We start from the raw sequence: 23,049 nt of genomic DNA on the forward strand, positions 1-23,049 counted from the left end.
AAGAATATATATATTAGGAACATAAAGGCTAGGCGTAACTATATAACTAAAGCTAAGGCTAAAGGTAATAGTAATAAGAGAAATACTTCTAGAGTATAAGGCCTAAAATCACGGCAGTCTCTAATATAAACTAGAGCTTCTATTGCAGATACCCCTTGTATAGATAGTAGCGGTATAGGAGAGCTAAATAATAGTAATAGTAATAATAGTGTCTAGGTTTATAGATAATTATAATATAAGAGGGTCCTAACTATATAAGTTAAATAATATATATATATAATATTAGTATATATAAATAATATAATATAATATTACTATATATCCTATACTACACAAGCTTACTATATTATACTACACCTTTACTACTATATATAATATAGTATATATAATAATATATACACATGCCTAACTTTAAACTAATATACTACTAAAGAAACCTATAATATATATAGTGTAAGTAACTAACTTGCCCTAGAATATTTATAATATAGAGTATAATCTTTAGTAATACTACTACACTATAATATAGGAGTGTTGTTGTAATAGGCGCCTTTATAGAACTTACTAACCTATTATTATAGGATAGTTTAGATTGTAATTTTATATACTAGGTATACTGCCTAGTCTCTTAGTTATTATTATAGCGTACCTAGGCGGCAGTATGCTGCACGCCTATACCGCCTAGGTATCTACTAGTACTGCTTCCTGCATAGTAACCCTACTAAATTATGCCTACCGCGTGCCCTCTATCTATACTAAATTTTCCCCCTAGGTGCTATATATCTATCTACTATATAACCTATAATTAGGTACATTATATAAACTATGTTTAAATAGACGCTAAAGTTAATATATATAATACTAATAATGCATAAACTAAAAAGTGGTTTACCTTTGTGGAATATATAGTATAGTAAACCCTATTTAGGTTTACTTCTTGTACTTAAACTACTTCATGGTCTACTTCAGATAAATATGGCTACTGTAAACCGGTTTTGTACTGTAGTGCGAGGTTAGTTTACACCTATATAGTAAACCCCTAGCGTACCATTCTACAGTAAACAATTTTTTACCGTAGTGATTGTTAAACACTTGAAACATATCTTGAAACAAATGATTCTAGCTTTCAATGTGTATTCGATGCATAAGTGGCCTGATGTTGATGGCCTAGACTTTGCATTTTTCCGGCTAGGCTGGTGGTATAGACATCTGCAAATGCATAGCAGCATATCGAATTCCGGCTGGACTCTTCGATGTGTAATCCTATACTCATCCACGAGCCCGTATAGGAAGTAAGTAGCGTCATCACTCGAGGCGTTTCTGAGTAGAAAGTCACCAAAGATAATGGGCTTTACCATTACTAAAGCTGGTCAAGCGCCTGTGCGAGGGAAGTTCCAGATCTAGAGGAGAAGCAGTTAAAATCTCGGGCGTAGGAAAGCAGATTATGAAGTCCATCACGACAATCAAAGGAGGCTGCAGGGTTGCGATGACATGGCTTCCATGAGCTAAAACTATAATTCGTTTGTACAAAGCTTCAGAAAGTCTCCGGATGCTAATTACGCTGTTCAGGGCAAGGATACTACATGACCGAAAAGCATATTGAAGCAAACTTAGTGTTGTTAGCTAAGCAACATTCCAGTGGGCCAATCTTGGGCTGGGGCCAGGGTCGCCAGGATGTTCGATCTCCGTCTAGGAAAGCATGATGTCTGATGCGCAACGGAACAAATATATGCTGAATTTACTATATTCCTATACATGGCTAAATATCATCCAAACTTCGTACGATTTGCGGCCTTCCGTCTTGGCATCAAGCTCACTTGAACTTGGCAAATGCAAGCTCATACACTAATCCAAGCGTCAAACGAGCATGCTGCAGCATGTGATCGAAGCTGAGGTACTCGATCTTGTCCTCTGTAGTATGGATCTTATTATCAGAGTATTTGAAGTCTGATTCGATGACGAAGGCTGATGGGTAGCCTGCCTTTGAGGCGCTTGCGTGATCAGAGCAAGCGTAGCCGCACTTGGTCAGGACATATGGGATATCGCAATACACGGTGATAATTTTTTTGATGAATTCGGTGAGACCTGGGTGGACAAAGTCGGTGATGACGCCAACAGACTCAGGTTCGCCTGCGTCGAGAGTCTTTTGGACATAACCAGTCATGTCCTGCTGGAGCATAGCCTTGACATCCCGACCTTCCTTCTCGTAGGACTGGAAGATAGCTTGAGATCCAAGAAGGCCGCCTTCTTCGGCAGAGTACCAGTGGAACTCGATTGTGTTGTCTGCTTCGCCCTTGAGTACCTCTTCGGATTTGAGTAACACGCGTAGTGCTTCAAGAATGGTGACAGTACCACTGCCGTCATCGTCGGCGCCTGGTGCGGCAAGAATGGAGGGTAGAAACAGGTTGATACTGTCCTGGTGAGCACCAATGACAACCGTCTTGTCGCTCTTGCCAGGAATGGTGGCAATGATGGAAGCCTGACCCCAAGGATGTGGGAATGCCTTCACGGAGGCTTTCGATGCCCCAGCATCTGTCAAAGTCTTCCTGACTTGTTCAAGCAGCCACGCTGATGACTCGGCACCGTAGTGGGACTTGTAGTATCGTGTGTGGAACGAGGTGAAGGTCTCGAGATGTGTGCGCATGTTCTCTTTCTTCAGTTCTTTGAGCAGTGGTACAATGCTCTCATTGTGCGCTGGTTTGGAAGGAAACTTGACGCTTTCCGTGGAGAGCTTATGATTCAGGGTTCCAAGCTCCTTGTTATGTGTGATGTCGAAGAAGTTGATGTTTTCCTATCGCTCATTAACATCCGTCGTCGCCATGTTTCACTTTATAGGCAGATATGGCACCGAATACAAGGACGTACCCGTCGTAACGCCCACTTGTCATCTTCAGTAACCCATCGCGTCTCGCCAGGAGACAGCTCTATGAGGTACTCATCCGGCTCAACGATGGTCGCCTGCGACTCTTGGAGCACGATCTGAGGGTCTTTGGGATGTGCAACAGCTGCAACCAGCGTCGCCGCATACAGTGAAAACAGTACAGAAGATCTCATGTTGTATGGTAGCTACAATGTAGCTTTGGTATGTTGGAGTGATGATGTCGTAGGCAACCAGGTTGACGCGGTGATTGCCCGAGCGGAGGTAGTGCGGCTGAATTGGGAAAGGCGCCTTCGGTCTCACGTCACGAGGTCACGCGCCACAGTAAGGTATGTAGGAGGACCACATTCACCGCTCAGTCCACGATATTTTTCGTTCTGCCTACTGAGATCCATGGCCTCGGGTACCACCCACTTGTTTGCACAAACTCCATCCAAAACAACATCTTGGGTATAAGCTTGACCCCAAGTAAGATACTCTCAATGTGCCTTCCGCCCTCGGCCTTGGATATCTGTAGAACATTTGGAACCGAGCGATAAGTTTCGGGTACAAATATTCATTTGTATTTAGTACACCTCGAACAAAAATCACTCTGCACTTCTAGCTTGCACACGTGAATAATTATATCCAGGCATCGCTATTTCTCTCAACAGTCATTGCCAATGCTGCCTTTTGATCCGATGATTCAGGTCGATGTAAACCCAGATGTGTATCAACTAATCCCACGCAACAAAACCCTCGATGCCGTATCCAAAAGCCCTGAGTAGTGTTACCTAAGCCTATAAAAAAATCAAATAAGGAGATTAAGTATTGACGAGAAACCTTGTGTTTACATGGTTCCAAATAACTAATGAACAACACCGGTCTTGAGTTTCGCATGGTCGACGATCGTCTAGATCGAGACTCGCTTCTATAGTATGAATTGTATCTATGATATAAACTCGAGCCATGTCAATGTCAAACATTTCCTCGCATTATCCCTTCTTGATTACTTTATTTGAGCTAAAGAGAGAAATATATAAAGTACGGCAAGATAGATCCTCTAGAGTCTGGATCAATGGGTCATGTTGCAGCGAATCAGTTTAGCCACACAAAACAAATCTACTGAATCTACAGCTCCTAATGCTCCGCTTAGTGAAGCCTATCAGACTTTAGGGACGTTGAGATGGACCCAACGATGAACTTGGCAATGACCCTTTTGTACCTGATCACTCGGCGCAACAACAACACCACCCCAGCGCTAACCCACTCTAGGCAAGCGGCCCAAACTTTCTCCTTGCCACGATCAACATCGCTTGAACGACTCTTGCAAGACACGCAAATTTGTAAGTTAAACAGACGAAGGAATGGCGACTTCGATTTTTCAGAGAAAGCGCGACTTTGCGTATCTTGTATTCTTCATTATACATCTTCCTGTGATGCTGGGTAAGTTACCTCACAGCTTACTAAGATTTTGTTATGGGCTTCGTCTTTTTCCTCCAATGTTTCGTCTCAAGTGTGGTATACTGGTATTCCATGTTTTAAAATATCCTTCAATGCTGTAGACTGTTATTCACAGTTCCACACTTCTCTCTCCCCATTCCCTCTCACTCCAGTTCAGTCACATATTTCATATCTCAACATGGTTTTACATTCACAACACGTACTTGTCAAATACCATGGCAAAGCCAAGCAATTGAAACTACTACACGGTCTCTGTCGAGACAAGGTGCTTCAAGATACTAACAAATGTACCAGCATTCGACCTGACGGGCTTCTACCCAGCCAACCTAAAACCCCAGTGGATGACCACGATTCGCGAATTCTACATCACAACATACGGCGATCGCTTCTTCTACAATCCACCGTAAGCAAGCCCATCCCAGACAAGCGGACATGGCACATCAATCCGACCTCATCCTCATCATACTCTGGCACCTCGGCCTACACTAACAACCCCCATAGCGCATACTTCCCCACCCTCCTCACTCTAGAACTAATCTACCACCTCCCCCTCACCCTCTGGGCCATCCCCGCTCTCCTCCGCAACTCCCCGCACATCCCTCTCGCACTCCTCGTGTTCGGTCTCGAGACCAGCATCACGACGCTAGTTTGCATGGCCGACATGTTAAGCTGGGAGGAATTGAGTAGTATGCAGAGGGGTTTACAGGGGCTGGGGGCTATGTATGGTGGGTATCTTATTTTTGGTACGTGCAATTATTCTTATTTCCTCGGTAGCGTTGGGATGTCCATGTGGATGGGAGAATGCAGTGCAAGGCGGGAGAAAGAGAGAGAGAAATGTGGCAAGGCTGTTGGCCCTTCCATTCCCCCAACCCAAAACAACAGCATAAAAACTAACCTTCCAACCCCCTTACCCCAGGACTCCTCATGACCCTCGACTGCTACGCAAGATTACACCACATCATCACCACATCACAGCATCAACACGCCCTGTCCAGCAAGACCAAGACGATTTAATTTTAACCCCCCCCACCACACCGCTCTTCTACCGGTACAACCCCAACCGCCCACATGTATGGAAATCCTAGATTCCGTGACCTAGACATTGTACACTTGCACGCCTGGCGATGGAACAATATCGCGCTTCCCATTTCATAGACCTCTCGCGCATCACAACGGGACGAAAACTGTATAGAAGGAAAAATGAAGCAAGTTGTTTATCACCCTTACACATAAAATTCACACTTGAGAAAAGAATAGGCTGTGTTTCACGTGCTGTGTTGTATCTGTGTGCCTTGGCTGTCGGGCGCGGAGGGAGGAGCGAGGGAGAACAGTGAGACAGGAGAAGAAAGAAGGTCAAGGACAGCACAGCCCAGCACGTGAACCAAGTCCAATTCCAAGACCAAGAACAATACAAGTTGATACCACAATGATCCCATCTCAAGACCAATAATTCGCCCTCTCGCTTCGCTATAGAGAAAAACGAAAAAAAGAATCCTCATCTCTGTTCTCCTCTCATCACTTTTACAAGGAAAACCCATCAGCAACGACAACAACAAATAACAACAAACACCCAGCTATACTCCGCCATGCGCCCTCTCCTCCCCATCCCGCACATCTCCCCTCACCAATCCCTCAACATCACCGCGCCGCCTCCTCCACAATCGCACTAACCTCCCTAGCCCTCTGAACCCACGCCTGATCCTCGACATCGCGGCCAAGGACATCACTACCAAGCACGATGCGCAACAACTCCGCCAGACCGATTGCATTCTCCGCACCGCCAAACAGCACGCCCATGCGCCGACTCGACAGGCTCCACTGCTCAATCGTGTAGACAATCCACTTCACGAGGAGCTTGCGATTGCGGCCTGTAAACGGGGCTTCTTGAGCGTACCAGAGGGCCTCGAGGGTGGCGATGAGGGCTTCAAAAGGGGCGTTGAGGGTGATGAAGACGTCGAGGTGCCATGTGATGTTTGGGTTGAAGGCGAGGCTGTTGGGGTTGAGGCCGGTGGTGGAGTCGTGGACGTAAAAGTCGAGATCGTATTGGAGGAGGAGTTGGAGAACGATGGAGATGGGGAAGATGTTGTCGTTTAGATTGACACGGTGGCCGAGGTCTTGGACTTTGAGGGCCACGGCTTCCCACGGCGAGCTTTGCTGCTCTCTGATGGCCGTGTGGTGGACGCGGTCGATGAGGTTGGTCCAGGTGGAGCGAATGTCGGGGACTGAGCGGTAGTCGGCTACGTGGTAGATTAGGAGGCAGATGTCGTAGTAGCCGGCCTGGTCGGCGTAGTCGTGATAGAGCTGGATGCTATTAGCGGTTGCTGTCTGCAAAGAGGATTGGAAAAGACTCACTTCATCCAGGGTGTGAATCTGGCCATTGAGGTTCTGGATCACTGTCTCCCTTCTCTCGCCCGTTAGCCGTTCGTCTCCTTTGATCCGCTGCAGTACATCGTCCTGAATGTTTGCAATATCTAGACAGTCGGTAATGTTCCGTAGCAACTCTTGCCTTGATTGCCTGTTTCGTACTCCGGTTTCCGAAAAGCCAGTCATGCGTGTCGAAGCATTAGCTTTAGCACGCGATAAATACTCTATTCGCTTCTCTAGAGATAGGGGAAGGGAACTCTTGGCTAATTGGTACTGTGTCTCTGCAGCGCTCAGATAATCGTTGTAATGGGCATAGTATCGCCAGAGAAGATCAGCATGTGCAATGTCCTTCTCTGAGCTCTGACGAAGGTAGTCGACCACATATGGCGAGTTTATGTCCAGTAAGCGCTCTGCCCAGCCCTTGGACATGTACCAGTCGTACAAGTAATTCTGGAAGACTTCGTCGTCGGAGTTGTTGATCTGCTCGTAGGCTTCATGCTTGCGACGTGTAATCTGGGATATGACACCATCGGGCACAGGACCTTGACTGTTGAATGCCTGGTCGACAGCCTCAATCACGTTACAAACCAGTGTATAACAAGACGCTCGTCGTTCAAAGTATTGCCGCCGTACATCGTTCGGGTCTGCATTGGCATCGCCTTGATCTCGTAGCCAGGAAAGAGCCTTGTTGCCTCGATCTGCCTCTTGAGCTACTCTGAGAGCAAGTCGTATAGCACCTAGCATCTGGTCAGTATAGTCTCAATGAAATCTGATATGATGGCAATTACCCGCATAAAACTCGAGCTCAATGTACTTGTTCACCGTAGCAGTCAAGATTTCAAAAGTCAAGCTCTTCGCCACCTGCTCGAACAACCTTAGACTGTCGTTGAGTAGAATGCGTCCGCGTTCCGCGTTAGCCCCCGAATCAACGGCTTTCTTGAGATTTTCCTGGGCCTTGAAGATGACAACATCGTCTGAGCTACAGAAGCTGCCGCACTTTCTCCGCAACGACTCAGCCACGGTTTCCACGTTGGAGCCTTTGGTAATGTTACGATTGACTATCGCTTTGACGAGCTCGCGTGCCAGATCTTTGCCCTCTTTAGCAGAGAAGAGGCCCTGGAAAGTGAGTCGCCGTACTTTTGTCTGTAGCTCCGGGTCGGGTAGGAGGATAAGGATATCTTCCAGGCGCTCCTCGAAAAGCACCAGCACAAACGAGATACCTTCTACGATGTTGTTGATCATCAGAAGCAGACTTGTTAGCGCTCTATTCTCTCCCTGAAGTTCAACCTCCTCCTGCCGCGAAGAAACTCGACCCAGCGCTTCTGGGCCTGCCAGCCCTTCGATATATGACTTGTTCACCTCCAAGAATTCTTGTAGCTGAGCCAAAGATCGTTGAATATCTTGTAGCCTCGCAATCTTGTGCGTTGATGCAAGTACGGGTCCGGTGGGCATTGCGACCTCTGTAATGATAGGCGAGTTCCATATTGAACGGATCAGACGAGCAACGTACATGGCAATGCCGTCGTGTCGAGGAGAAGCACGGACATTGTCGACGCTAAGACCTTCAACCGTTGCACTCTCCGTCAAATGAGCTTTGCCGCCGAATTCGATGAAGACCCTTCGAGCAAAGTCAAGAACTTCAGGATCTGTGACTTTTGCAATTCGAGAATCAGGACCAACATCTGATCCTTGCCCACATGCCACTGCAAGCGCGGTAGCAGAAGTCTCGGCAAGACCGTACTGTTTCGCAAGCTTCCTAATGTCGAGCTCTGCAGCTTCTTGTCCACCCGATTTGACAATGGAGGCAAAAATGTCCACCAGTCTCCTCCGCCGAATTGTCTCAATCCCGTGGGATGTGATGATGGCGTACTCACACAGAGGCTGATCAAATTGGGTGGCCAACTCGTTACCGAACCCCAGAGGCTCATTACGAGCAGGAGATGGCTCGCTGACCTGGCCCATGTCTCGTACCCTTCCTACGAGATTCAATTCTAGCACGGTTTCCAGGTATCGTGCAGGTTGAGAGTTGTCTCGCTGACTCAGCACACCAGCGTGTGGTGCTGAGATGAATGCGATTTCGTTGATGTCGTTCGGCGACCGTTGTACGAATGAAAAGAATGCGCCCGGTGCATATCGGTTTGCCAGTTTAGTTTCCCGCAGGTAGTCAGAATCAAAGCCTACTTGCGCGCCCGCTTGGTAGGGCGGTAATTGTGTGTGATCGCTAGAGGGTCCCGATCGGCCATCGCTTGGCGGGAATCGAATATGGCGCAACTGCATGCTCGTCGGTGCGCTTGTACTATTGGAATTCCAAGCTCCACCAGCAGTTGTACTCAGATACAGCCTGCAGCCAGTGGAGGTTGTCGCCATCAAGGATAAGTTGTCCGCCTCTGTACTTGTGATAGGGCTTAGGCCTACAATAGTCATCTCCTTGAGCGTACCGGCTGATTGTATAATGTGACCACACATGGTCGCTAGCTGGCCACGAGTTCTGGTGATGACACACTCAAGCGTGGAAGGTTCCTTCATGTAGTAGACTTTGATGGTGCCGTGGCTGGAAAGGGTATAGAGGATGTTGCGCGTGTCGTCTATCACCATCTGCCTAGTCCCGCCCTCTTTCTTAGCTGAGTACCAAGACGACAGTCCGACTGAGCTAGAGACGTGATTTGTCCTGCTGCACTTGCTCGAAAACCACTTGTCCTCTTGCTGGTAATTGAGCTCGTATACGTCTTCCGAGTTGCGATCGCCGAAAAAGATGCGACCCGTTTTGTTGGAGCCTGCGATGGTATCGACCATGATCTTCTTCACCGATGTGGAAAGGCCAGTGCGATAAAGCGTGACCCCATGGACACCCTCTGGTCCCCTCTGGCACTCGACGGCGATGAGGAAGATGTCTGCAATGGTTGCCACTACGAGTAGATATTCGATGGTGTCGACAAAGACCTTGGGGCGCGGCTTCACCAGCTTAACGCATGTGATGTTACTCGGCTGCTCTTCAAAGCCGATGAGCTCGGGGTTTGGATGTGTGTAGTCCCAGAGGTAGACTTGGTTGTCTACTGTCACCCAGGCGTGATTGATTTCCGCAAATAGGCCCATGCTTGTTGATATTTGCGTCTGGTTCACCTGCTCAAAGACAGCCTCGGGCAGTTTGTAGGAACGTAATTGCTGGAATGGCGCCCAGGCTGGACTGTTCTCGATCTCATAGTCACCCGAACAACCCTCTGTTGACGTTTGTTAGCTTTCCCTGTGCCTGTCTGCCGATTCAGCTCCCACTACTCACGTCCAATCGTCACCTCGAGAGCTGGAAACCGGCTGTCTCTGTCTAGCATGTTGTTGATGGTACGCGATGCACGATCTACAGGACTCTCTGCTGGCGGCGCAGGTAGCGCTGCATGTGGTTGCGGCTGTGGTTGCGATACCGAGGTGTGTCGCTGAAAGTTTGGCCGATTAGGCGCAGGTGTGTTGATAAATGCGCCTGGCCCAGGGCGCTGCGGCGTCGCGGGGGGCATTGAGAAAGCCATGGCGGGTAATGTGTAGAAGGGATGTGTGGGCGTGTGAGAGTCGCCGCGGCCTAGGAAGCGAGCTTCAGGCAGTAGTGATGGTGGTGGAGGTGGTAGTGGTGGTAGTGGTGGTAGTGGTAGTAGTAGTAGTAGTGGTTAGTGGTGATGGTGGTTGGAAGGACGCGCCGGCAAGTCGACATGAGCTATCAGTAGGCGCAAGTTATGACGACCATGGGAAAAGAAGAGAAATGCACAGACGCGGGAACAAGAGAGCTGCCAGGGCACAATTGCGATGGTGAATAGACCTCCAAGCTCTCCACAGCAACAAGCTGCAAAGTCGATGCGCGACAACAATAGGGTGCCAAGCGTGCAGGGATGTGCTCTCCAGGCGCGTCTAAGCGTGACGGTACTGGTACCTTAGCCTGTGCATAATAGGCATTGTACCTACGGTCTTATGTCATCCAAATTATTTTAGTTTCGCTCCACCACCACCATGGACTTCTCTTCGGCAGATCATACACAGACAGACCTGCTCAGCGGCCCATTGCTGCCACACCTAGGCCCTTTAGATTAAGAGAGCCTTTGCGGAGGAACAGAAAAGGATCTTCTACTGTCTCACGCACGTGCCCCATCATAAGCAGTTGGCCATCTTATCTACCTACCATCAAAAGGCTTGCATTGCCAAACCCACCATGTCGCTCTTCCGCCCAATGCTCCTCAGAGCCAATCTCACCACCACCTTTCCCCGATCGCCCATCAGTCTCCGTATCCTATCCGTCCGCCACTCGAGCTCAACAACACCGGAAAATGTCATCCTCCCCCGCCTTCAATCCGATCTCAAAACCGCCATGCGCTCCAAGAACAAGCCGGCACTGAACGCGATTCGCACTCTCCAAGCCGAGATTATCAATGCTTCCAAGACGGCAAAGCCCATTGACACAGACGGTGCCTTGTACGCGCTTGTGCAAAGGCAAATCAAGGCGATCAGGACTGCGATGCAAGAGTTCGAGGCAGCAAAACGGGAGGATCTCGTGCAAAAGGAGCAAGAGCAGCTAGACGTGTTGCAAGCGTATGCGGATGAATTCCCCAGGATGACGGTGAGCGAGATGGACGAGCTGGTGATGAGCGTGGTGAAACAGACGGGGGAGGGCACGAAGCGTGTAGGAGAAGTCATAGGGCGGGTCATGGGGAAGGTGCAGGGGAGGCCATGTGACGTTGAATATCTGAGGAAGAAAATCGAAGAAGTGGTTGAGGCGAAGAAGTAGAGAAGATGATGGCATGATAATGGAGTGTCATGTAGCCATGGCAGAACAATGACTGAAGATATTCGCTGAGACGAGGGTTTGGTACATTGATACCTAGCTAGAAGTTTGTGGATTATATGTGTACAATGAATGTACTATAGTGATGACAAGGCAATACGCTTTGCCAGTGTGAGAAGATGTATTATACTGTGTGCAGTATCGTAGGCGAGGCAAGTACCGCCGTAGCGGCCGGTAGTTGAACGTGCAAGTACCGAGTCACCTGAGCTTGTTGTTGTGCATGCGTTCTCATGTTTGACTGGTCATGTGGTCATGTGAGGCTGAAGCATGAGCTGAAGTTCCAGATGTCAACTTACTCCTAGAGTACCTTAGTAGGTACTGTGAATAGCCAAAATGGTGCACTAGCGCTAGGAAGCTTGAGGAGCACAGCCGCCGGGCCGACCTCTTGCGGCCTGCTTCCAAGGTTCCTTCTCTTCGTGACACTTGGCTGTAGCTATGACGTCACCTGGTAGCATCCGCCCAAAGTCACACGTACTCGTTATCTCGGCTAGTTTGAGGATCACGTTACTTGTCTTGTGCCATCAAAATAGCCGGGACGTAGCAGTGGCAAATCACATGATACTCAAACTACCCGAGCGCATGAGTACTCTACACAGCACACACACACACACACACACACACACACACACATCCCCTCTGTGCCGCGCGGAGATGACAAGACAAACATGAAGGGATGGACCCGGTAACACCTACGCCGACGGTTGAAGTTGGAGTTGGAGTTGGGTAATGCCGGGGATGCCTCAGCGTCGCCCAACATGGTTCCTGTGTCTACTATACAGTACCGGTACTACTGACTAGTCGTCGGGGCCCAGTCGTTGGGTTACGGTACCTGTGTGCTTCCCTAGCGAATGCCCAAACTCAACGCCCAAAAAAAAGGCAGTTCGCATGAGAGTTCACCGGTGCGGTGCAAGCAAAGGATTCATGCAGAACAGCAAGAGTCAAAGACTACGGTACCTAGCTATTGGGCATCAGAAGCTTGTTTCGCCAGCCATGGGTGCAGGCTAACGCATCGCCGGCAGAGGGACGCAGGCAGGCAGGGTATTGGTAGGTAGGTGACATGGGGGGAAGGAGCAGCTGGGAGCGCCGCCGATGACGAAACACGGTCGAGAAGGTCACCATGGAAAGTTGGTTGTCCTCCCCCGCCCCGCTCTTCTCCCATAAAGCCTTCTGGACCCCGATTTCTCTCGCTATCCATCCGCTCGTTGTGCCGCTTTCAATCACCTGGAGAGGCAAGTGTTCTAGCCTTCGAGAAACTTCGGTCATCATCTCCACTTGCCTTGGACGTAAAGTATAGTATAGAGTACTACTTGACTCGGTAGACCCCGCTTTACTGTGTGTACACTGTAGAGATTGATTGCTGCATCACCTCAACAACCACAGCTGTCATCCAGCTACTGATCCATCAACCATGTCCGCCTACCGCTCTTCTACGGGCAATTTGGATCGCTTCGATGAGCCGCTTCGTGGCGGCGCGGCGGAGAGATGGGATCGCGAAAAGTTCGAGCGCATAAGAAGAGGCGGGGCAAATGTGGCAGGTGGCCCTGCACCTGGAAGCAGCACGGGAAGCCGTGGCCGTGATGACTACGAACACTTTCGCTACCAGGAGCATGACCGCTATCCAGGAGGCCACAGGGATATTGACATCCACGAGGACCGCCGACGACCCGGTCCTCCAGTCATGGAGAGAGAAGTTATCCATGACGAACGCTTCGAACGCCCTTCCCGCCGCCCCAACGACCTCTTCCATGAGCCGACGCCCTCTGAAATAGCCAACCAGGCACTCGCTCCCTACCGTCGCCGGTCCGTCATCGACAAGGACATCAACATTGGCATCAACATCGATGACCGACGACAACCTGCCCGACCACAACGACCAGGCTATATTCGACGCCAATCATCTCTAGATACTTTCGATCGCCGGCCCCTCCCGCGCTACACTGAACTGGAGAGACACGACTATCGCCCCCCTGCCAATGTCCCCATTCCACTGCCTATTCGCGAGCGCCGTCGGTCGCCTCCTCGCCGCTACCACGATGAGGACGATTACGAAGATGTCAGATTCGAAGACCGCAGTGCAAGGGGTAGGGAACGGGAAGGCTATCGCGAGGTTGAAGTTCACCGCGAAAAGAGTCGTGTACGACGGAGTAAGAGCGTAGCAAAATCGACACGCAGCTCGTCAATGTCCAGCTTCGAGGAGATTCAGCCACCTCGCGCGACTTGGGGCAAGAGGGGCAAGACAAGACTCCCAAAGCGCCTTGTGAAGAAGCAAGCAATCATTGAACTTGGGTACCCCTTTGAGGAAGAAGTAGGCAATCTCTGCTCATGTCGAGAGCCTAACTAACAGAAGTAGGATAACTTCCTTATCGTTACACGAGCCCTTGAGAAGGAGCATATTGACGAGATCATCAAGATCAGTGAAAACTACAAAGAGGGTATGTGAAGCCTCAGACGAAAAACAGACAGCAGCTAACAGGGAGGCAGAAAAAGTCACATATGTGTATGAAGAACAGATCGAGGCTCCCGCTCCACCACCACCACCGCCTGCTTCCGTTGCACCTCCACCACCTCCTGCGCCTCCTTCCGTGATGCATGCTCCACCTCCACCCCCTTCGGCATATGCACCCGTGCCGCCAAGTCACTATGCTCCGGCACCATCTTCTCACTACGCCCCGTCACAGCGCGCACCTTCTCCATCAGTACATGAGCACGATCGATATGTCGAAATTGAGCGTTCCAATGAGATCCACGGACCGGCCACCTCCTTCCTCCCCGGCCGAGGAGAGCTAGTTCGCAGAGACGATCATCGCACAGAGCGTGATATCCGCGATGAGATTCGCTTCCTAGAGGAAGAACGCCGCATGCTCAAGTATGAGCGTGAGGGTGATCGCGAGTACGAGTTCATCGAGCGGACACCCAAGAAGGAGGTTGTCCGTGTCGATAGAGATCGAAAGGGTAGGTTAGCCCTTGTTCGCTCGGCCCATTGAGAACGACTCGTTGATTCATCTGGATAGTACGACGAGTGAAGGACCGACCGAACCCCAAGATTGTTGCGGCGATGATGAGCACGTTAACTTGAGTGCGGTTGCGGTCAGGTGTCTGGTTGCGAAGACGATGTTCGGGATTCTACGATGGCGTTGTTGGTCTGAAAGGGAACAGGCTTTCTGGGTTTTCTTTGCTTCCTATTTTCTTTTTACGATGTCAACGGCTGGATGTCTGTATATTCCCATCTGAAGATTTTTTGGATTGCAACGGCGCGGATATACAGGCAGACTCATAACTTTTCACGAAATCTTTCCATTCATAAATGACGATTAGTGAAGTGAAGTTTACTGCATAGCCATTATTCAATAGCATTGATATGGCATGTGTTGTAGAAATGTAAATGATACTATCAATGTTCGGACTTACCGTCCAATCCCCGCTTAACGATGCCTCCGTGTCTCGAACTCTCACCAACAGCCCATTCCATCTCATGATCTCTTCAGACTCCAACCGTCCACGCACACGCTTCCTTCCTGCAAATTCTACGCTTCGCCCACTTCGAACCGTACACCAACGCTCACCAACAATGTAGCGCGCTTCCCATGCGCGTCGCTCAAACGCTGAAACCCCGGCCCCCAGAAACCATCCCCCCAACGGAACACCACCACGACCATGCCAATCTGCATTTCCTGCCGATACCCAGTCAAAACACTGTACACGACGTATTCCAAAGCGGACGACCGCGCGCTAGGAAAGGGCGTGCGACTAACGCAATGTCCGCGATGCAAGCGGTTTGCAGATAAATACGTGGAGCATGATTTCGTAGTGCTGTTTATTGATCTGATATTGATCAAGCCCGAGGTATGTCTCTTGCTGGAGCAGCGGAAATGGGATACTTGCGGGATGAGAATATCCGGCTAATGCGCATGTGAATGCAGTTATACAGACATTTGCTATTCAACCGTCTAGGCCGCGACGATGATAAATTCGACGTATGTTCCCCACACGCACTCTCACACAGGTCTCAAATGCTAATGCGCACCACGCACCACCCTCAGCGCTCCATCCTCCGCCTAAGCATCCTCCTCCTCCTCTTCGACGTCTACCTAACCTGGGCGCGCATCGAAAAATTGCCCCTCCCACCCTCCTCCCCTTACTACACCACAGCCGCGCCCTCCCTCCCAAACACCCCCTTCACATCCGCCCACCCAACACCCCCCACAAACGCACTCGTCTTACAAGCCCAACCCCTCCTCATACAATACCTCTTCTTCCTCGTCCTCGTAACCCTCAGCACACTAGCCTTCCACCTCCCCATCCGCCTACTCTGCTGCCTCTCCCCCAGTACACCTACCCCCCCTTCTTCCTCATCCCCAACATCCCTCTACCACAAACTCATCCCCTACTTTCCCCATCCCACACCTCTCAGCACTGCTCTCCTCATCAGCAGCTGTACCAAGCTTTTCCCCATCTTACTCATCATTTGGGACTATGACTTGCCCAGCAGCGCCACGGCTGTCAGCTGGGCCGTTATTGTGAATAACGTGGCTGCCCTTGAGATTCTCATGGATTGTGGGTATTTGAGGGCGGGGGTGTTGGTGGGCGTGGGTGCGGGGTGTAGTACGCTGGTGCAGTGTGGGGTGCTGAGGGCTGCGGGGTTGGGGACGGGGTGGGAGGGGTGGCGGGTTGGGGAGATGGGGGTGAGGGGTGTTGCGGGGTGGTTTGGGGGTTAGGTTGGAGGGGTGGAAGTTTGTGGTTAATGTGGCGATGAAGGGGTACAGAGAGCATGAGAGCGTGGGTAGGTTGGGGAGAGTATGGCTGGTGTTATACCCCCTTTTCTCATTTCTCTGCTCAAAATATAGATACATGTTCCAATCCAGGCTTTGCTCCCATCAAAAAACGCCGAGCCAACTATACAATGCGCTCAAGATTATTATCACATCCAGCCTCTTCCTTTGAACCCTCCATCCCCCCTCGTCCCCCACTCTGCCTTCGCCTCTGTGCCCTAATCCGCCCCTATCCCATCCACCCGCCCTCTCACCACCATTCTTCCCGCTCATCCTCCCCAATCTCATGATCCCCATCACACATCCTAACGCCCGCCATTCAGTTCCGGTCGCAAGTCGCCCCGCACAGGCGAGATGAGCGGGTGGAGTTGTGCGAGGAAGGTTATCGCCCACATGATATACATGGCTGCTGCGGAGAGGACGAGGGTGGAGCGCCAGACACTATTGGGCGGATTTCGTTAGCGCATTTGCTGTGCGTGGGTTTGGAGAGAATGTATGTATGCGTGGGATAGAGTGTGCGTGGAGGGAAATCGGAGTGGGATGTCGGAATATAGTCATCATGTTTCAAATGCATGAAAACCGGCAACGACAAGCCCACCCGAGAATTAAAAAAAAACTTACGTTTGATTCTCCCCCTTTGGCGCGAGGAACCACGCTGCAAAACAGAAAATCACAACGACTACGAGGCCGATAAATGGCGCCCAACTGATTCCCGCGTTAGCACTGCGTTGCCTCGGGGCCTGTTTGCCGTGGTCGTGCTACTTGCCCGTTGGCCATGCTGCGATTTGTAATGTGCTTTCGGCGCGGCTGGGGATGTGGGTTGGGTTTTTTCGTGGGCGGAGGGGTGGTCAGGTCGTTGGGTTTGTATGTAGGTTTATGGGATGCGCTTTGGTGTTGTCGCGAGCTTAGGATGGAGCTCGCGATGACATCGGTGTTTGGTTGCTTGGCGTGGTTTAGGGAGCTAACTGTGTTTGGGCTAAGGTTGGTTTGGCCCTTGCCTTGTAGCATGCTACAGCATAGTTCTTCTTCTTTTGGGTGACTTGCGTCTTGCTTTGTAATGTGTACTTGGTTTCTTCTATACTTTCTATTATTCTTGCTCTTTTCGAAATGCGTTTTTCTCTGTAATCGAACACGGTGAAGTTTTGCCCACAGTACTCCTTTTGCCTCAAATACAGGACAATAGTTTCTTCTTTGATTTCATGTTTTCATTCTCTCGCCTCATTCTTTGCTGCCTAGATCATGCGTGCGGACTTCATTCCTCTAGTTGTATAGGATCTTCATATACAATAGGAAAGGAGTATTTGCTTATTCCATCTTTGCATCATGCTAGTTCTGTCACTTTTGTTTTTACGTTTCCCTCCCTGGGCGGCACTCCTGCTCTACTCTACAGTGTCTGTCTTTCGCACTTGCTGGATTTTCACTGCTACATTTTCTTAGTCACCCTATTGCCCCATCGACAAAGCCTGAAACAGAAACAGAAATTTTAATCTACTGAAGTGGTTGACAGAAGCTCCAAGCTGAGATTGGCATATTCTCAGACACGCACGACATGACGCATCGATCCTGAAAAGCATGTCAATACAAAAGCATTTCTCTGAGCACTCCATACGGTCGTGAAGAGTCATCTGCTCCACGGGGACACATCGCTAGATCAGTGCTGTCAATATTGACGGACAATGGCAATGAGTTTCAATCCTTTATGACTGAGGATGAGCATAGTCGCCAGCAGCCTTTCTCAGGTATTCGCCATCTAGGATATGTGCAGATCAAGCTCGACTGGACCAGAACATGGCAATTATCCATACGTCGATCGCAGGCCACGGTTGGTGTCGAATTATCACCTCACATGGTTACACATGAGCCAGCGATGCTTGCTCAAGGTTGTTCAACGCTTCTCTCACCGCCATTTCCTCCCATGTACAGATTTCTTGTGCATTTCACAACATTCATACATTTATACCGTACGTAAGTATCTCCTACCTCTTTGATAGGACTCATTTACGCCAGATGGCATACCATAGTGGTGACTCATGCTCACGCGAAGCATAGGGGCTGACTTAACATGCAAGGAGCCACCGCGCAGCGCAAGCTCATGCCTCTCAGCTGGAGAAGGAAATACTCCCGTATTGGCTATCTCCAGTCATTCTAAACGCCTCGTACTGCGACGGCATTATCACAATCGGGCAGGAATGAGGCAAGATTAATGTCGTTTCCAAGACCCAGTTTACCACTAACCGTCTATCCAGTAAGTGCAGTTCACGAAAACAGTTGTCCACGTCACATTTGCCTCACTTCACGAACATATAACGTCGCACATGCGTACCGGTACACCGATCTTGTTTTTAGAATGTGTATTATGAGTATTGACGATGATTTAGCTCGGCAAATCTCGAGTAGCTGCCCCAGATCCCTTCGGTTTGCAAGGTGTCGCATGGAAGAAATCGCCTCATCTTACAGCCCCTGTTCCATTGGTCACTGAAGGTGTACGCATGTTACCAAGTTCTTGGGCTGATGCATATCTTAAGAAAATATATATGCGGAGTACGTCTCACTTCACAGGGTGTATTTTTAACACCCTGAGCACATCGTCTGACGCCTTCTTTCTAAGCATCACTTCGCAATCGGTTCCTCGTCATAACGTCCGAACTTGACGTACCGGACCGTCAGCCACCACATAACCTACCGAAAGTCCTTCTGAAACCTTCGGCTCTCCAATCTCAGTTACAACTACAAATTTACCTCCTGGCCGGCTCATGTCCTGGCTATATCAAACAATTCTTTTGACGAACCCCAACCATAGCCATGGATTCCGAAGACATGGTCTTTATCGAGGATAGTCTGTTTACAACCATTGCGGATACCAGGGTGAAGGAACCTGATCAAGATATCGAGATAGCTTGTGCAATTCCACAACTGTCTACGGAAGCCAAGCGGCAGAGATCCAGCGACTTTGCTCCTCCTGGCAATATCAACGCAACCCCACGCAACGATCAGTCTCGGAGCTCCGATCGTAATGATCTCCTAAGACTACAACTGAGACAGAAGATCATGGGCCATGATTTCTTGGAATCGGGAGGAGAATTCGGCCATTCCCGGACACACATCTTTGTACCATCCGATTTTAGGGGCCACTGCTCGGGCACGGAAGGAAGTGGGGCCCCGTATTCTCCGCCGGTATGTCTAACTCATCTATCCTTATAGGCAAATGCTGACTATTACGCGGCAGCCTCCGCCTCCTCCTGTATGTCATCATCTGACTGTATTTGAAGATGAACTCTAAGCAAGTTTTATAGCCACCACCACCACCTCCTCCTCCTCCTCCCCCTCCGCCGCCGCCACCGCCGCCACCTCCTCCCACTCAATGTCCCCGGATTTTCGGCTTCCGGAATACAAGTAATCTGCTGCCATCACCAGTGAGTTATTCCTCCAGGGATTTCAAAAAACTAACAAAACATGAAGCCACCACCGCCACCACCGCCACCACCGCCTCCACCGCCTCCAGCTGTGGGTACAGGGCTTCCGGTCCTGCGATTTGATACAGAAGATGAGATATCAACACCAACGTCGTTCCTCCCAGCTCATTACTACAATAGACCAAGACTCGAAGTTTCGAGCCGCATAGTCCACATTGCACCGTTCAGACGTAACGTTATCGTCAACTGCCATCATGCCCACATGGCAGATTTCGAGGAATACCGCTGGATTTTGAAGTATGGGAGCCCAGAACAGTGGTACGAGAGACCATCGAAATCCGTGCTTCAGAATCTCGGGTATTCCGTGCACTCTCGTCATCCTAATGAGCAGCTGGGTGTTCTTCCGAACGCAAGACCGGTCAGTCATGAGAACCCTAGGGTATGGGCGTCATCTGCTCTTGTTACCCCTATAGACGATGACATGGCTTGTACTGCCAACCATTCTATTAAGAGTAACTACTCTGGGGCGTGTGATGCGTGTCGGGACGAGAAGTCAGAAGCACTGAAGAACACCCCGCTTGTGTACTACCTGATTTTGAGTACATGCCAGGCAAGCGACACATTCATCCACGGCGCACACTTCAATGGAAAGCAAATCTACAAGCTGATCAAGTGTGGAAGCCGTGAAGCGGCTGTAGCGGAAGCCTTCTACGCTGCTGGAGTGAATGGATGGAATGTCGCATTTAGCTGTGTGATGAGACTCGGAGAAGGCTTTGACGAAAGATGCGGACATGTTGAAAAAGCCAAAGCTCTCTGGCAGCTTTCGAAAAAACCAACGGATGAGGACGTTATCAAAGTCTTCTACTAGCAATCTCCGACCTAACATTACCGCTCGGCTCTCCCTATTTTGCGGTATCTCGGCTTCCTCTTCGTCGCTCTCGAAAACAGAAAAACTCAACAAAAACAAATTATCCAAACTCCCGACCCTAGTTCATATTCGCACCTGTCGTATCCCACTAGGTTTCAAAACTGCAGGCCACGAGGAATCCTGCAGGAACGTGCAGATGCATCTGCAAGAAACCCAGCAAATGCAACAGCATTTAGGCACAATTCTTCCGAGCATCAAGCCATGCTGGACTCGCAACAGCACCTCGAAACCACGCATTTGTGTAACATCAACAACCCACAGAGTCTACCGATCCCAGTTGTACTCTTGATAGTTATATACCCTGTTCACTCGTCCTCTCTCGGTACTTTTCACCAATTACAATTACCAATCACAACTGCCCACGTTTCCTTCAGATCACACTTGACACTCTTTTATTTTCTGGTATCTCATTCATTGGTCCTTGTACTACATTTGGCCTGCCGCTATCCTATCCTATCTCGTTATTGTCTTTTTTGGGATTACTGTCTTTGGCGTTTGTGGTATACGTTGAACGAGTCGATACTTTCGGTGTCACGACATGCGCATAAAGGGATGGGTGTTTTGGCAGGCGAATCCGGTGTCAAAGGGGCCGGTGCTGGGGGTTTTGGATGTGACATCTTTGATATCGCAATGGCATGACGCCTTTGCTTTTATCGGGAGATAAGAAAACACGGCTTTTTAGCAATTTTCGTACCTTCTGATCTTGATCTAATATCATGGTAACCTATACTTCTAATTTCATCAGTGATGGAGACGCTGTTGTTGTGGCTACTAACTGTTGCCTTTGCATTATCTGATCCACAAAGCTCCTGATCTGTTAAGAAAATCTGGCGATTTAGAAAATGCGTTATATAAATTGCATAATCAACCAATAGGGTTTAATAGATTCAGAAGAACAATCATGATTCTTTTGTCTCGAGCATCTAGACCCAGAAATTTGGGGTTAAGACTCCAGCTGTGCCTAATAGCTCAAGCATCTCTTTAAATTCCTGGAATTAGAACGACAGCCAATGAAATGTTATAATTAACATGATCCTACCACCCTACACCCACTTCCCCATCCAATGCTGCCTCGATTATACTCATTATCTCGCCTAGTTTGTGAGTCATGTGATTGGACCCACTGTGGCGAAACAAAGCATCCTTAACCACACAAACTATTAATTTTAGCCGCGGTATTTAAGCTTAAGATGCCTTATAGTATTAAGTATTTGCGTAAGACGCGCTCTACTATTATTACCCTTTGTTATTAAGGTATTAGGTAGACTACAATATTAAAATAGCTACCTATCTTGCCTATAGGGGCGTATATATTTATAAAGAGACTCCTTAATTAAGCTAGTATAGCTTATATAGTAGCTCTACGTTCTCTACCTCTAGCCTAACTACTTTAACTCCTACTAAAGGAGACTTGCTATAGTTATTATAAATAGTTCCCTAAGGGCTCTAATATTACTAACGCCTTAGTGTTATAGACTAGCCTTAAGGGAGAATGCAATAAGCGTTAATAATAGTATTTAGTATCTTAAAGGAGAGATAAGCCCTCCACGACTTTTTATAGGTGTCTAGTGTGTTTGCTTAGTAGTAGTGTTAGACTTAGTCTATCTTATATTAGACCTAGGCTTAGGTATAAGCCTAAGTCCTTTATATACCCCTAACCTTCCCCTATAAACTATTATAAAATTATCTTTCTAGGGGTCTAGGGTTATATCTTTATCCTCTATAATCTATATTAGGCTTTATTACTATATTTTTTAGTTTTATTATTATATCTTTATATTCCTTCCTAATTTATAATAGGCCTATATATTAAGTAGTATACGCGTATAGTATCTATATACTTATTTTAGTACCCTACTATAAAAGTTCTAATATAGCTATCCTACCCTACTATAAATTTCCTAAACTTACTTTATTATATAATAGATTTTCCCTACTAATTAGCCCTTTTTTTACTCTTTTTCTATTAATCCTGCCTATCTAGCCCCTATTATATCCTTATCTACTACTACTAGTGCTAGTAGTAGAGATCTACTATAAGGTAGTTAGACCCTGCGCTAGGCCTACTAAGATAAGGTGCGTACTTCTAATATTCTCCCTATATTTCCTGCACTAACTTTTTATTTAGCACACATCTCCCTAAACCTAGTTACTTAGTAGCTTTATTATTTCTAGTAACTTAGATAATAAGGAATATAATAGTAGCTTTATAAAGCTACTTCCCTATAATTAGTATATTAACTAGCTTTATCTCTTTAGTAAGTGTTGCAGGAGGGATATCAACCAGATCACGGAGCATCTTGATCCAATTAACCCTAATTAATACCCCTGTATAACCCACTATCTAATCAACTGCTAGCTTACTGCCAAGTGCCTAATAAAAAGCAGGAGCTCTAGTAAGGAAGGTTTACTAATTATTCACCTTCTAGTAAGGG

At 48.5% G+C, this 23,049-nt stretch overlaps 10 protein-coding genes across 10 annotated transcripts; 7 read left to right on the forward strand and 3 right to left on the reverse strand.

Annotated features, from left to right (window-relative positions):
- Positions 1–1,813: 1,813 nt before the first annotated feature.
- On the reverse strand, positions 1,814–3,054 carry LAP1 (Leucine aminopeptidase 1; the record flags this gene model as incomplete). Its single annotated transcript, XM_003834205.2, has 2 exons — positions 1,814–2,791; positions 2,866–3,054. The coding sequence occupies 2 exons, from the start codon at positions 3,052–3,054 to the stop codon at positions 1,814–1,816; spliced, it is 1,167 nt and encodes a 388-aa protein (XP_003834253.1).
- Positions 3,055–4,216: 1,162 nt separating this feature from the next.
- Positions 4,217–5,335, forward strand: IAQ61_002359 (uncharacterized protein; the record flags this gene model as incomplete). Its single annotated transcript, XM_003834206.2, has 4 exons — positions 4,217–4,303; positions 4,616–4,724; positions 4,823–5,064; positions 5,238–5,335. The coding sequence occupies exons 1-4, from the start codon at positions 4,225–4,227 to the stop codon at positions 5,333–5,335; spliced, it is 528 nt and encodes a 175-aa protein (XP_003834254.1). The 5' UTR covers positions 4,217–4,224.
- A 624-nt stretch (positions 5,336–5,959) lies between these two features.
- On the reverse strand, positions 5,960–10,203 carry IAQ61_002360 (uncharacterized protein; the record flags this gene model as incomplete). Its single annotated transcript, XM_003834207.1, has 4 exons — positions 5,960–6,622; positions 6,674–7,422; positions 7,474–9,903; positions 9,963–10,203. 4 exons carry the CDS (start codon positions 10,201–10,203, stop codon positions 5,960–5,962), a joined length of 4,083 nt encoding a protein of 1,360 aa, XP_003834255.1.
- Positions 10,204–10,874: 671 nt separating this feature from the next.
- Positions 10,875–11,447, forward strand: IAQ61_002361 (uncharacterized protein; the record flags this gene model as incomplete). The annotated part of the gene is made up of 1 exon (XM_003834208.1): positions 10,875–11,447. The coding sequence occupies one exon, from the start codon at positions 10,875–10,877 to the stop codon at positions 11,445–11,447; it is 573 nt and encodes a 190-aa protein (XP_003834256.1).
- A 1,465-nt stretch (positions 11,448–12,912) lies between these two features.
- IAQ61_002362 (uncharacterized protein) lies at positions 12,913–14,580 on the forward strand (the record flags this gene model as incomplete). The annotated part of the gene is made up of 4 exons (XM_003834209.1): positions 12,913–13,809; positions 13,855–13,936; positions 13,986–14,456; positions 14,516–14,580. 4 exons carry the CDS (start codon positions 12,913–12,915, stop codon positions 14,578–14,580), a joined length of 1,515 nt encoding a protein of 504 aa, XP_003834257.1.
- Positions 14,581–15,158: 578 nt separating this feature from the next.
- Positions 15,159–16,445, forward strand: IAQ61_002363 (uncharacterized protein; the record flags this gene model as incomplete). Its single annotated transcript, XM_066095517.1, has 4 exons — positions 15,159–15,347; positions 15,425–15,478; positions 15,545–16,062; positions 16,367–16,445. 4 exons carry the CDS (start codon positions 15,159–15,161, stop codon positions 16,443–16,445), a joined length of 840 nt encoding a protein of 279 aa, XP_065954353.1.
- Positions 16,446–16,578: 133 nt separating this feature from the next.
- On the reverse strand, positions 16,579–17,050 carry VMA9 (H(+)-transporting V0 sector ATPase subunit e; the record flags this gene model as incomplete). Its single annotated transcript, XM_066095518.1, has 3 exons — positions 16,579–16,714; positions 16,895–16,978; positions 17,040–17,050. The coding sequence occupies 3 exons, from the start codon at positions 17,048–17,050 to the stop codon at positions 16,579–16,581; spliced, it is 231 nt and encodes a 76-aa protein (XP_065954354.1).
- Positions 17,051–17,332: 282 nt separating this feature from the next.
- Positions 17,333–18,466, forward strand: IAQ61_002365 (uncharacterized protein; the record flags this gene model as incomplete). Its single annotated transcript, XM_003834212.2, has 2 exons — positions 17,333–18,238; positions 18,343–18,466. The coding sequence occupies exons 1-2, from the start codon at positions 17,973–17,975 to the stop codon at positions 18,464–18,466; spliced, it is 390 nt and encodes a 129-aa protein (XP_003834260.1). The 5' UTR covers positions 17,333–17,972.
- A 10-nt stretch (positions 18,467–18,476) lies between these two features.
- On the forward strand, positions 18,477–19,057 carry IAQ61_002366 (uncharacterized protein; the record flags this gene model as incomplete). Its single annotated transcript, XM_066095519.1, has 3 exons — positions 18,477–18,518; positions 18,652–18,814; positions 18,882–19,057. 3 exons carry the CDS (start codon positions 18,477–18,479, stop codon positions 19,055–19,057), a joined length of 381 nt encoding a protein of 126 aa, XP_065954355.1.
- Positions 19,058–19,075: 18 nt separating this feature from the next.
- On the forward strand, positions 19,076–20,554 carry IAQ61_002367 (uncharacterized protein; the record flags this gene model as incomplete). The annotated part of the gene is made up of 4 exons (XM_003834213.2): positions 19,076–19,447; positions 19,500–19,514; positions 19,567–19,686; positions 19,733–20,554. 4 exons carry the CDS (start codon positions 19,076–19,078, stop codon positions 20,552–20,554), a joined length of 1,329 nt encoding a protein of 442 aa, XP_003834261.2.
- Positions 20,555–23,049: the final 2,495 nt, after the last annotated feature.

This window comes from Plenodomus lingam, assembly GCF_022343315.1.
Source record: "Plenodomus lingam strain CAN1 chromosome Unknown contig_14, whole genome shotgun sequence".
Classification (NCBI taxonomy): Eukaryota; Fungi; Ascomycota; class Dothideomycetes; order Pleosporales; family Leptosphaeriaceae; genus Plenodomus; species Plenodomus lingam.